The 13,304-nt window shown below is 36.7% G+C and overlaps 1 protein-coding gene across 1 annotated transcript; it reads right to left on the bottom strand.

The window, feature by feature from the left end:
* Window positions 1-4,635: 4,635 nt before the first annotated feature.
* On the bottom strand, window positions 4,636-6,436 carry LOC136340009 (protein charybde-like). The gene is made up of 3 exons (XM_066283706.1): window positions 6,241-6,436; window positions 5,817-6,171; window positions 4,636-5,754 (listed from the first exon to the last, which is right to left on the bottom strand). The coding sequence occupies exons 1-3, from the start codon at window positions 6,299-6,301 to the stop codon at window positions 5,667-5,669; spliced, it is 504 nt and encodes a 167-aa protein (XP_066139803.1). The 5' UTR covers window positions 6,302-6,436; the 3' UTR covers window positions 4,636-5,666.
* Between the last annotated feature and the right edge of the window lie 6,868 nt (window positions 6,437-13,304).

Here is a 13,304-nt window from a genome sequence, read left to right as displayed (position 1 = left end):
CATTTTTTTTCCAATCTGAGAATAAGGCTTGATTGCGCATACCGATTACAATGCGGTAGCGGTTATTGAAAAGCAACGAGTGTCGAAGAGAGATAATAAAATTAATATTCAAGACGGTGAATTATGCATTATAAACATTAACAATAGAATAGTGAAAAGCAATGCGTCGGATTGTTCTATTATTCGAATATTAATATGCCGACGATGGTACAATTTACATAATGAAATGCAGTTTTTCGCCTTGATATTTTGTATCCAAGTACTTTATCTGAACGTATTTGATTTCAGATTCAACTCAAAACATTATCTCCATCAAACATTCACAGCTACTTTCGTTCGCTCTGATCGTGTTAATCTAAAAAAGGTGGGTAGGTATATCCCCCAAAGACCCTTCGCTCCACAAGTTCTAAATAAATAACATAGCATCGAGGGAAGGGCTGCAGTCGCCCACTATTCAACAATGTCCGTGGACATGTGAAGACAATCGAATAAGGCTTCATTAATAATTAGTATTGCTGACGAAATATTCAGCATGGTACCTGTTCTACCACCTGCCTCAGCCAAAAAATTCCAGCCCTATTGTTACATCCAGGCTGATTCTGTGGGTCGATTTGGCAAAGCTGAAGTCCACCTGTTTCCTTTAAAACTCCCTTTAATGGTTTCGGAGTTAAAGGGCCTCGACAAAAGGAAAGAGGGTTGATTTGAAAGCCCATATGTGCACCATACCCCATTGCAGCTTAAAATATCTCCGAGTCAGCTGGTTCTGGCGGAGGATGCTTAATGCTATGCCTGATTTACATTGTTAATGCTTCTTGTAGAAGATAATTTTGTAATGTGGGTCACACTATGTTTGAACAGGTTAGTCGGACCGTGGAGTGGGCATAGAGTGGGTCCAAAAAGTATAAGACCCCCCATGAAATGCTAAAAAAATACATAAAGGTGAAAGAACAGTACATAAATTTGATATATTTTTGACTAAAACAAGAATTCGTTGAAAATATATTCCACACTGATTATTTATTAAATTTTGCTAATGGGCGCATAAGGAAATAAATAAAAAATTAATCATTTTATTCGTTCAATAATACAAGATCTTTAGTTTTCTTTCTTTAATCATCTCCTTTGTACACACTTGTTTAGTTCTTATTATTTTCATACGCTCCATTTCATAATGCCTCGTGGAAATTTGTTAACTCCTGAGGGAAAGGGACAAATAAAAATTTTATTCGAATCGAAGTGGTCAGAAAGAAAAATTGCTGAAAGTAAGTCGTTCGAAAATATTGGTTTCCAATTTTATTGAGAAAAGTTGTAAAACTACCAAAACTTTGAGGAATTCTGTCCAAGAAAATAAGTCATCAATGGAAATTATATCTGAATTTCAGTTAGACGTATGGAAACAAGCAGTTTGTAACGCGTTAAAGCGTTCCAAGTTTGTTATTTACCAGAAAGAAAAAACAAAGAAAACCACCCCTTACCGAGGGGTGCTGATGAGTCATGTCTTGATCCAACGAGTGGCATTCAGTCATTTTTTCATATGAAAGAAAGTCCAATTTCGATGGACCAGATGGTTGGGCTTACGACTGACCCGACTTGTGAAGAGAAAAACAGTTCTTTCCTCAGGGCCAACACGGTGGAGGCTCGCTAACGACTTGGGTACGATTTTCTTTCAACTATCCAACCAATATCGCTTTTCTATCGAGTAAAATTTAAAGAACACCTACAATCATATATCTCTCCTCAAAGACAACCTTTGGCTGTTGGTGACTTTTTGGCAGGGCCCAATTACATTTTCCAGCAGGACAATTCTTCAAGTTACATGGCGCAAGAAGCAAAACGATGGTTTTCCGACTACAGCGTCAACGTCATGGAGTGACCCGCGTAGAGTCCGCGAAGAATGGAAAATTTATGGGGATATTTATCTCGCAAGGTCTGCGATCAGGGACGGCGCCAGTTCACCAGCACTGATTACCTGAAGAAAAAAATTGCTGAAGAGTGGTATGGCCTTCCCCATGAAATTTTCCAAGGGTTAATCGAAAGTATGGAGTATCGAATATTCAACGTCATGCAAAAGAAAGGGGAAACATTGAGATTGTGAGGGTATTTTGGCCAAAAATTTATGTAGTGTTATATTTTTGGACAGGAATTTTCACTTTGCCATTATAAAAACGTTAAATTATAGAGTGGCTCTAAATCTATAAATTATTTGTATATTCGATGTCTTCAAGTTTGCTCGAATAAACTATATTTCGTTTAAAAAATTTATTCGTTTTAGGTGGAAACTAAGGGTGGTCCTACAATTCTTGCTCGCACCTTATTATGAAAATTGCTCTTTCTCGGACTGTTGCCAACCGGCTCTATCTATTCCTATTGGAAACTATAACAATGGAACGAATCAAACTTAACGAGCGTTAATATCGGTTCAATGTCAAGTATGCGGAAAAAAGCGTTGTAATTAGCTGGCGAACCATTATATGTATAATAATATACTTATCAGGGAAATTAAATATTTCCTCGGTCCATTTTTTACAGGCGACGATAAACCGAATTTTCTTACAACAGAAAGGCGAGTTTCTAGCTCTCCTCTGGACTGCGGATCTATTGTTCAATCGCCTAAAAGCAAATCGAAAAAAGCAGATATCTAATTTCCCCAATGACCAAATAATGACAGGTTTGGGACCATTATTTCGCCCGCAGACCATGAAACGATACCACGAAATCGGTTTTGCTTTCGCCCAAAGATCCATTTACTAAGGTAGAGAGCTGTTGCGTTCTCCATCCTCTTCAACAAGACCCACAGTCTCCTAATATAATCAACCGAAACTTGAAGTCTTAAGTGACTGACAGTCTCTATTGGGAGAACCTTAGAAGAATAATTACTCTAACGACTGTTATTAATGAAATTAGACATATCTGGTAATGGGTTTGATATACTTCCAGTAGCGCCTCAGCTGGTTGTAACCTCGATTTAAATTATTATGGGATAAAGTTAACGAGTTTTCATTAATACCGTTCTCGCAATCCGGTTTCGTCGGTCAAGCAGATATCGCGTTTAAATTAATAATTTTGGCATTGAATTAATTCATAAACAGCGCGAATTATGCCGATGACGTTCAAGCAAAAGAGACACTCATTAATCTAACTTATGGTGATTTCTATATACTTAAAACGTCATAGGAAACATATGAAGCTGCCTTGGACATTTTAATAATGACTGTTCGCTTCGAAGATTTATCACTGCAAAACATCTCACAATTATCTACTTCGAGCTTTAACTTGATTATTGGATCAACGTGTCAAATTCGTTGTGTGAGTCAAATGTCAAAGTCCAGCGTCAAAAGGTACAGGAGAGGATCGCAAATCTGTCAAAATGCCACTAATTCTACGTATTACTTGATCACAGTCTGTATTTTTGCACATGTGAAAAAATTTCGCTCCTTTGATTTGAAAAATGTTCTTGCTCATACAAGGTGTTATTGGGTATATTCAAAGGGTCATTCATTGAGCGATTCTAAAACTAAAAGTTTATGTAAACGTAGGCCTGGTAATTCTTCGTTTTCAAGATACAGGGTGTCAAACTTTTACTTAAAGCGGTTTTTTTCGTATCTAAATAACACTCCGCAGCTATCTCTAGCCGTTTCTGAGATAATTAAATATTGCATAAGCTGCCTGTTTACAACCATGCATTGATTATCAAATGAAAAAGTCTTGGCAATAGTTAAGAAGCTTAGATTTGTGCATTTTCGTTGCCAAATCTGAGCAAATAAGCAAATGCACCTTTAATAATAATAAATAAGTCCTATATGTTTGAAGAAGACTATTTATTTTTTCATTTATTTTATTCGGGAATAGCGTCACACACATAATTACGTTTGAAAAAGATAGTCATGTATCAAGGTTGTTAAAACGCCTGCGAATTTTTCCAAATGAAGGAGACAAATAGAAAATGTTTTTTCAGATTTTTAGTTTCAGTAAGCGACCTTTCAGGAGACGCTCCTGATATTAACAATATCGACATAATTTGATAAATTTTATAGAACTCTTAAAACATCTTCAAAAGCGAGAGGATTCGGGAAAACACGATAGTGCCCTTGATCATTTAGAGCTGTGACATAAAATTTGGCCACATTCTGGACTTTCTAAGAAATATTCGGCAAAACAAACGAAATCGTTTTTTTTGTTAATCCTAAATCCACCAATAACCTTCTGACTCCGACTTATGGTTCTGCGCAGTTTGAATAACTTGAAATTTAATCCTGCAAACGCAGGGGCGTGCCGAACAAAAGGTCAAATTCACCATCGACCACAAGAATTTAAATTGGAAGATGAAAATAACAATAATTTCTGGATGCTGAAACAGCATGATACGCCACTGTTTTCCCCATGCTGTGAAAGTCCTTCGTATATTAAAAAAAAAAAAAATGCATTCAGCAATTGGACAAAGCGTAAAGAGAAGACAAAAAATTGAGTCGTAAAACGTTGAGATTCCCCAATGATGTACGTAGCATATTAAGTACCGTAAAGATTTCGGCACTATGACTGGGGGTCCCTGGCACGTAAGAATTTGCTTTGCACCGAGGTTCGTTTTATTTCCCCCTTGATTCTCGATTTTTTTGAAACCCGTAAATCAAACTCAGGTTAAAAAAAGTGTTTTTTATTCTTATACTTAGGAATCTACGAAGCATGAGATGGTGTACAGTTATCAATCTGCACGATTATTGAATATCACACATATAGCCATCGATAAATTCTATAACCTAGTCAAATATAAAAAAAAACTTACAAACGTAACCTTAGGACCTAAATAGACATATTATTCACAATGTTTAAAACTCTTTCCTTCATACACGAAATTACTGTGAATTTTTTTGTACATCAACATGTGTATGATTAATTTTATCTTTTTTTTTGGTTGATTTTATTACAGTTTTTCCAAGTCACAGATAGGTTATTAGTAAGAATATATTATTGTTACCACCGGTCTAGACTATAGTCTACTAGCTAAGATATCACATTAAAAAATAAAAGGCGTGTAAAGGGTTTTTTTAGAGCTTTTTGGTATCTTTTCTTGGTCGTTTTGAATTTTTTTGGTGATAATTGAAGATTGAAAGCTCTAAAAAATCGCTCCCTTAGCACGACGAACTGAAACGTTTTGAAGAAGAGTTAATAATATGTAGTTATAATTTTAAGTATGCAGGTACATATTCATATCATTTGCATTACTATAATACAATAGTTATATCACGAAAAAAAATCACGGATTCCATGGAATCCTTTTGGGCCCCCTGCGGAGGGGGGCGGCCCATCGTTCGGAACGAACTCTTTTTCGAAAGTTCGAAAAAGTCGAATACTGTTAGAGAAAATAATAAAGGCTGCTTTCGAAGTCTCCTGTAATTCGGATCGATTTTTTCTTTTTTTTTTGAAAAATTTTGTACTGGAGGTGTAGCCAAAAAACTGAAAAACAGCCCTTATATCACCACAAAGAAAATTAAAATCTAGATCACGCTGCGCTTCTTTATACATCTTAGTATTAATATGAGATAATTATTTCTTTCATCTTTTTATACTGACTACTATAAAAATAGAAAAAAAACAGTACTTAAATTCTAAAAGATGTGAAAAATTTGTTTCAGTCTCTCAGAAAAAATTACCAAACAATGGTCATTGATTCACTCACAGGACACTGGGCGATACAACTTCTTTTTGGTGATCTCATAGTCAGTGCTGAGAATAACTGTGTTGCCTCTAGTAATCTTTCTGTAACAACAAAAAAATAATTTAGACCATTTCTCTAATTACTATTTCTTCGTTTGACTTACTTGATGAACTGAGGCAAGAACCCCCAACCGGCATTCGCCTGCTTGAAAGTCAAGTAAACCTCAAAGGTGGAAGGAGTTGATGGATCCAGCTTAAGGCAACTCATCCTCCTGCAGTCCTCCTCTCCCTCATACAGGAGATGCAGAGTCATGCCTCTCACTCCATAACACTCTGACTCCGCAGCTTCCAACACATCTTCAGACACCCTCTGGAGGAGTCCAGTGGGAAGTAACACCTCCCCAGCGGACAAATGAGTCTTCTTCGCCGATCGGATTTCATCTTCCAGCATCTTTGCCAGAAAGTGGGCAGCGGAGTTTGAAGGTTCAATTAAGTGAGGTCTGGGGTCATAATACCACTCTGAAAGTAACGGAAGACGAAAGTTAGTGAATGTGTAAGGAAACGAATGTGAGGAGTGTGATCACTTACTGTTTTGATTTTGATATTCCGAATGATGTGGAACACTATTTTGAACCGGAAGAACTTCCATGGTTAAAATTTGAAAAACTCTAACACCTAAACTATATCACAATGAAGAATACGAAGCCAGAGCTTCAGCTGGGGGCAAGCCTGCGAACGCAAGTTGCTTTCACACTCGATGCTAAAACTTGACTGCCGGCCGGAACAGCTGATGCCCCTTTTATAGGCGAGAGCTTACTTTGTGCCGGGAATAGCCGAAGGCGATTGATGCGTTCGGGCTCCGAGCCGCATCGCCTTCCTTTGTTCCCCAAAACTCCAAAGCCACCTATAAAATATAATTTTAGATGACTCTTCATGAATGATTTTCTAGAGATTTCTGGATTGTTTCTTTAATTATGTTACAAATAAGAAATTCTATAAATATTTTAATAAATAAAGGTTCTCCTCCGGAGAGAGAATAATCCTCGATGATGCAATTCTTGATAAAAGTCCGTAAACCGGTTCTCAAGTTTTGTTGGTCGGTTTCGATGTATCGTACGATCATCGTACAGAAGCCGTGTTTCTGTTGACTTTTCTTGCTTTATTTTCCTTTGTTTTTAGCGAGTTTTCGGATGTATGAGCGAGGCTGCCCGCTCGGTTGCATCAGATAGATGGGACGGATCGATAAAGCGGCCCTCGGCCCTACAGTTGCCTTTCTTTGTTTCCATGGGATGTAGTAAACCGCTTTACAAATTTCCAAGGCGATATTTTTCAGTTGGTGATTCATCACCACTCAAACAATCCTTAAGAGCCTGTTAAGACTTGCCTCTAAGAGTTGGTTTGGGTTGTATCTAACGTACGGCGGATGACGCACGATCTAACAAGTAGGAGCCGATTTGGACAATGTCGAAACACGTTTATTCAGAATTTCATTGTGCACCGACCTCAATTTACGGCAATTTCGCTTTTTTCTTATAGTATTCGACTAACTGTTAGAAAAAAGTACGCATAGAGATAAATTTCGAATTTGTTTTTTCGGGTTCTGTTAACAAATTGCTCTTTGCGTCACTTTTTTGATAACTTGAGCTGATCTAATTTGGTGCGTCCAAAAGCTTTAGAACCTGATTTTTAAATTGGACGATCAATGTAATTTTTTAATTGATATTTCGTAACGCTGTTGTGCAAACTGGAAACGGGGCTGGACAAACATTTTGAAAATTTGAATTCGTACTTTCGCATCATGCGTAAAGGAAGGAAAAACTTATTTTCAATTTCATTTACATAACAATTTAAGACTAAAAAATATTTTTTTTAATATTAGTTTTGGATTGATACAAATTTTGACCTTTAACTTGACTTTCGGAGGTTAAAGTTTTCCAAATTCCAATTAAAAAATCTAAGTGTGTGGTTGCACTTCGGGGTAAAAAAGAAAATGAAATCCGAGGCAGACGCCAAATATATGTTTTTCCAATGAAAAGAAAAACAATTCTAAAAATTATATGTTCTTTATTTGCTTTACTCCCAGCCAACCGGGAGAGGAGAAATATTCCAACCTTGATATCTATGATGTTAAACAAGCAGCCAAGATTATCCAGATTTCAATTCGGGAAGCCTTCAAATTCAAATCCAGTGATGGTGCTCAATTTACCAAAATACTTCCACTTACAACAAAGGCTTCCTTAAGAAGCTTGCCCCAGTGATATTAGAGCAAAATCAGTGAGTTTATAAAAAATATTGTACTGACGCTAAAAGTTTAGAAAGATAACTTTGTTCTCACTCCTATCATAAACTTTACAAACCACCCCAACCCTTCGAGTAACCATTAGGATCTCGGGAACTATGAGAGGTGCAGAGTGGTTGAATTCTGGTTGAACTGTTCAGATTAAGCACATTTTCTGTGGTTCTGAGATACCCGAACAAATACAGATATTTGCACATCGTTCTTATTATATTTTAGTCTTACTTGAAAAAATAATTAAGGGCAATAAGACATTTTCATCTGGACCCGCGATCGTCTATTAAAGGGTAAAGTTGTCATTCGACGGTTCGACTCATGCTTGCATCATTAGCTTTACAAATTCAAACAATGCCGTTTGCAAACTTGCTGTAATTTAACAAACTCTTAGAAGCTCCAACGGTGAATTGGGGACACACTGTACTCTGTCTTAATTTTTTTCCTCTTATGTTTGAATTTCAATGTAAACTTGATTAAACCCAACATTAAAATAAATTAATGATCGTTCCATGGTCATTTATATCTTCTGATTGTTGTCATCGCACATTAAAAATATCTATCTACACCATTAAAAGCAAGTAAACATTGAATTACATCCGACATTACATCATCCAATCGATTCTTGGTGGAATGTTAACATAATTACGAAAACATTTTTCATCGTCTTATAAAATACTCATTTTTAAACACGCTTTAACAAAGAACCAAATGACAAATGATGAAAAAATTATTCTAAAAGCATTGCCCAGTATTGTACAATAACTTGAGTATTATTAAAAATTCCTAATCAACACTAATGAGAATTTCATCACTTTTCAAACTAGGCTGACCGAAAGTGTTCACCTTTTGTGATAACATTAATGAATCATCAAAGCGTATCGATTAACTTTATAATTATTTCACGGCTTTTTAACCAAGTTTAAACGACATTCCGAAAGATTATAAATAATTTAATGAAAGATCATGATTAATAGGAACTGGACTGATGAGGCCACTGTTGTGTCCGTCCGTCGTGATCTCCTTTTCCTAATATGCCGATAAAATATGTACATAATAAATACTTAAACAAATTTATCTCTTGATAACATCCGTAAATTGACCTAGAGATATGACACAATTTTTATGCTAAATAACTTCACACTTCCTTCCAAACTTTAATTTACATGAAAGACCACTCTATTTTTACAGCGTAAGACTCCCAGTAAATCTCTTTAATGGGAAAAATTCGTACACTTTTCCCGAGGAAGTCAGGAACGTACTAAAGTCGGTTTTGATTCACCGCAAACTTGGATACAAAAAGGTTTTTCTACGTGATCGCTGGGGTAAAATTTGCATGAAACGCCACTGTGTTTTTTATTTTAATTTTCTTTATTAACATTCATAAAACTTAAATGCATAAATGAGGCAGGGGTGTATTAAATTTTATTTTTATTTTCCAAAAGCATCGGAGACTAAAGAATTGTTTATGTTTGGTGAGAAGCAACAACACAGTTTTTCAATTAGAATTTTTACACAATTTTACGAACAATTTTGTGGATTTGAGCAATTCACACATTTTTCGAAAACATCCACAATTTTGGGGCGGGGGATTAAATTAATCTCCTACGCAAAAAAATACATTGAAATTACTTGAGTAAGATTTTTGGAAAAATTTAAGACACGAGGTAGTTTATAGTAAAACATTCGGGAATTTTGGATCAACCTAAGTCGTGTTCAGTCAATGAGTCAAAGTCCGAAAGGGGTATCTCTGCCGTCCGAGCCTGAAAATAGGTCCAAAAGAAGATACTGTCTATATATCCCTCAGGGACATTTCCGGGTCGGCGAAGGGTTCTTCCATTTCCGAGGTTTTTAATGGGCAGGCCCTGCGGTGAATCCGACGCTCCCCGACCACCGCAACATCCGGTCGGGTGTCTTTTTGAAGCTTTTCCTCGTGAAAAAAAAATATTTTTTTTACAAATTTGTGTCTGCGGTTGCAAAGTGGCCACTGTTTTTCTGCAAGGAAAAGCGGTTTACGTTTCTCTTAAGTGAAAAGGGGCTGTAAACCTAGGGACTAAGCCAGGGGCGTATAAATGAGCTAGTTAACATATGCCGGATTCTAAAATCTCTCAAAGTAGTTGCTCTAGCAACATTAATAGTGTTGCCCTCCAAATCCACCCGACACACCCGAATATCGCAACTTTTATTTTAGGACCGATTTTTCAAAGTCCAATTAGGGAGAGAGTCAGTTAAAATTGACGATCGAAGTGTTCTTCAAAGATAATTTAAAGCTCAACTTACAGTTGAGGCAAGACTATTTGAAACACCTATGTAACACACAAAGACATTTTAAGTGATGATTAGCCTTGATTGCAAGTTCCTTCATATGCATAACATAGTCGAAGGCTTCTGTAAGATCACATAATGCAGCCACACAACTCACCGTTATACTGGGGAGTATAGAGATACTCAAGAACTATGATCAAAGACATCATTGGTTCGTTTCACGGATGGAAATTGATATTACTGGAGGCACATCAAATCGGATGGAGATTGCGGGAGGAAAGCTGTAGATTAAACAATTGATTGAAACGATTTCTACATTTACATTTTGAAATTCTCTCCTCTGGTCTAGATTTTAGAACCCTCTGTATCTCATACATTAATCATCCAACTTTGTCAGGGACTTTTTAAAACAATCCACAACGCGTCTATTAATAAAAAAAAAGCCGTCACAAAGAAGCTCGAAAACTCCCATATTTTCGTCATTAAACATCTGCGGGTTAAAAATAACCGTTCTTCCTTTGTGTGGCCGAAACGCGGCTTCTTTGGAGCACTCCATGATCATGCAATGTTAATAATAAATTTTATAATATACTCCGGTGATGATGCAACATCAAAGGGAACTTTCGACTTTCGAATGAAAAATTTAAGCGATTCGAAAATTGACACATCGCACGTTTCGAATATCTCGGAAACTAAGTGTTGTTTTTTTCGTCAATCGTCGTGGAGGATGGAAATGATTCGCCAAGCCATATACATAATATACAGGGTCCCGAAACAAAGAGAGTGCACCCTCCGTCACAAGTTCTTTGTTCGCTGTTGGGCCTGGATCGATAAACGTGTGGAGAGGAACAAGGAACAAAGAAACTCAGTCAAACTGAAAACGGTGATGGCTGACGAATTGCTTAATATGTCGTAATAGCTCGGGATTGGGGTTAGTAGTTGATTGAATATCAAACAAAACGATAAGCGGAAGTTTTTTGTTTGGGGGTCTTTCTGATAACGAGAGCCAAGGCCTTAAAGGGGTCTTTGGTTAGCCTTTTTAAATAACTCTTAAAATTCTTGTAGACCAATTTCATTCTTCAATATGCTCCTGCTGCAGACATGGCAAAATCCTGACCTTAGATTATAATTTTTTTCTAAGCAGCGGCAAAACTTGAGAAACATGATAAAACAGCTATAAAGTTAATCCACATGACTCACATGAGCATTAGAGCGCACTTATCATTACACTCAGTAAACCATTCGTCATGTAAAATTTCAGATTCTGTAGAAAAATTAACCTGCGGTGGAGTTTTGAAATATCAATTGAAAATCTCAATTTATCAACTTGTTTAGGAACGTCCCTGGCTGTTGATCAGACAACAGAATCGCTCAGAGGAGAGCGAAAGCACTTTCTGAGTTAACGTGTCCAGGAATTGCATATCTCGAACCAGCAATTTTGCCCTGCATACCTTGTCTTAAGAAGCCGGAAAGTCCAAATTTTTGCTACAATAAACATATTACATAAATACATTTGTTGCTGAGCCGTTTTCTAGTACAAAAAACATCTTGAGTTATTTGAAGGAGTACTAGAGGCGAGGCTTATCTCCTGTTATTGTTATTAAACCATTGTTTCTAGGAACTTTGAAACAAGGAAAATTTGGTGTTGACGATTTGATAAAAATGTACTCGCATCATTCTCAAAAACAACTTTGTCTGGAAGGAACTTTCCCTCAGCAGATGCAAAAATCACAAGAAATTCAACCGATTCCATCGGCATGAGTTAAGCCAGCGATTTCTTAACCGAAAAAATGCTTTTGCGTTAATCATGCCAGGTCTGCAGCCAGAATTTTCCAGTGTTCCCAAAAATTTATAAACCTTGGTATAATGACTCTAATAAAACAATCTAATCTGGACCAATTGCAAGGTCTTTGGGATCCATTGCATCATTTCCAGGTATTTATGCGTATTTTGGTCCGCTGGATATTGTTAAAATTTTGTTTGTGCAATTAGTAAAGGCTCGATTGAAGACCTTAATGCAAAAAGGGGATGAGTCATTCTTTTGTCTTAATTTTTTCGAAGAATCAAAGTAAAAAAAATTTTTTTTTTTTCGTGTAATATCTTGTTCTTGCGTTGAAACGAAAATTTATCGGCTGATTTATTGGGGAAAAAGGCAAAAATGGAAAAAATATTCAATCGGTACAAGAACGGGACTAGTCAGTTCAAAACTTTCACAACTCAAGTTTGAAACATTCAAAGGAAAAATATAACACATAAAAACATAAAACAATACGATATTAGAGCCGATTTCTTCTTCATTCGTGCTTGAAGTGTCTGTAGTTTGCAAAACCACAAAACCACGTTTAAAAGTGTCATAAAATGACATGTGAACATTTGGCACATACTCGGCACATGAATATTTTTCATCTAGACGTCGTGAATCGGCAAATGTTGTTTTCCAATTAACAATGGCTAACCGATTTCATAAAAAACCGTCAGGTGCCTATTTGAAAGAAAAAATTGGTGACGGTATTGAAAGATCGAAACGTCGCATCTCCGAAACACTGTTTTCATGTCACAGCACGGGAAAACGTGCCTTGAGAAGAGGTTCTCCATTTTTATGGTTATGTGCAACTTGAGGCAAAAATAAACAAAAAGAAAACAGCAACCAGCAGTTTTTTTCCGGACATTTCCGAAAGTAACTGGAATATTTTAAAAATCAAATAGGCAAAGTACTCTCCTCAAAAAGACACGACTTTGTCGCCATTTAACCGACTCTCCATCTCCTTCGGTTTCCGAGAGCACCATGTTGAGAGTCGAATGCGGGACACCCTGTACACTAGTGGTACCGCTTTATTGACATTCGGCATAGAAGTGATTTTTTGAAAGCGGCGATTTTCTCATGCTTTTAAAGCATAATGCTACCTTGCAACACACGAACTAGCTAAAGCAATACTTCTCAATTACATTTCGTAAAAATCGAACCTTTATTGTTATTATGCGTTATGGTCTAGACCATTAGTGAATGATTTATGCGTGATGGTGTTGTAACCTTTGCGTTGCGCGATCACTTCGAAACGTGATCTCTGCCCCTGCATTAACAGGCCTATTTATTATT

The sequence above is a fragment of the Euwallacea fornicatus genome, chromosome 7 (assembly GCF_040115645.1).
Source record: "Euwallacea fornicatus isolate EFF26 chromosome 7, ASM4011564v1, whole genome shotgun sequence".
NCBI classification, from domain to species: Eukaryota; Metazoa; Arthropoda; class Insecta; order Coleoptera; family Curculionidae; genus Euwallacea; species Euwallacea fornicatus.
Note: the sequence above shows the minus strand (reverse complement) of the source record. Positions and strands in the feature narration are given on the sequence as shown.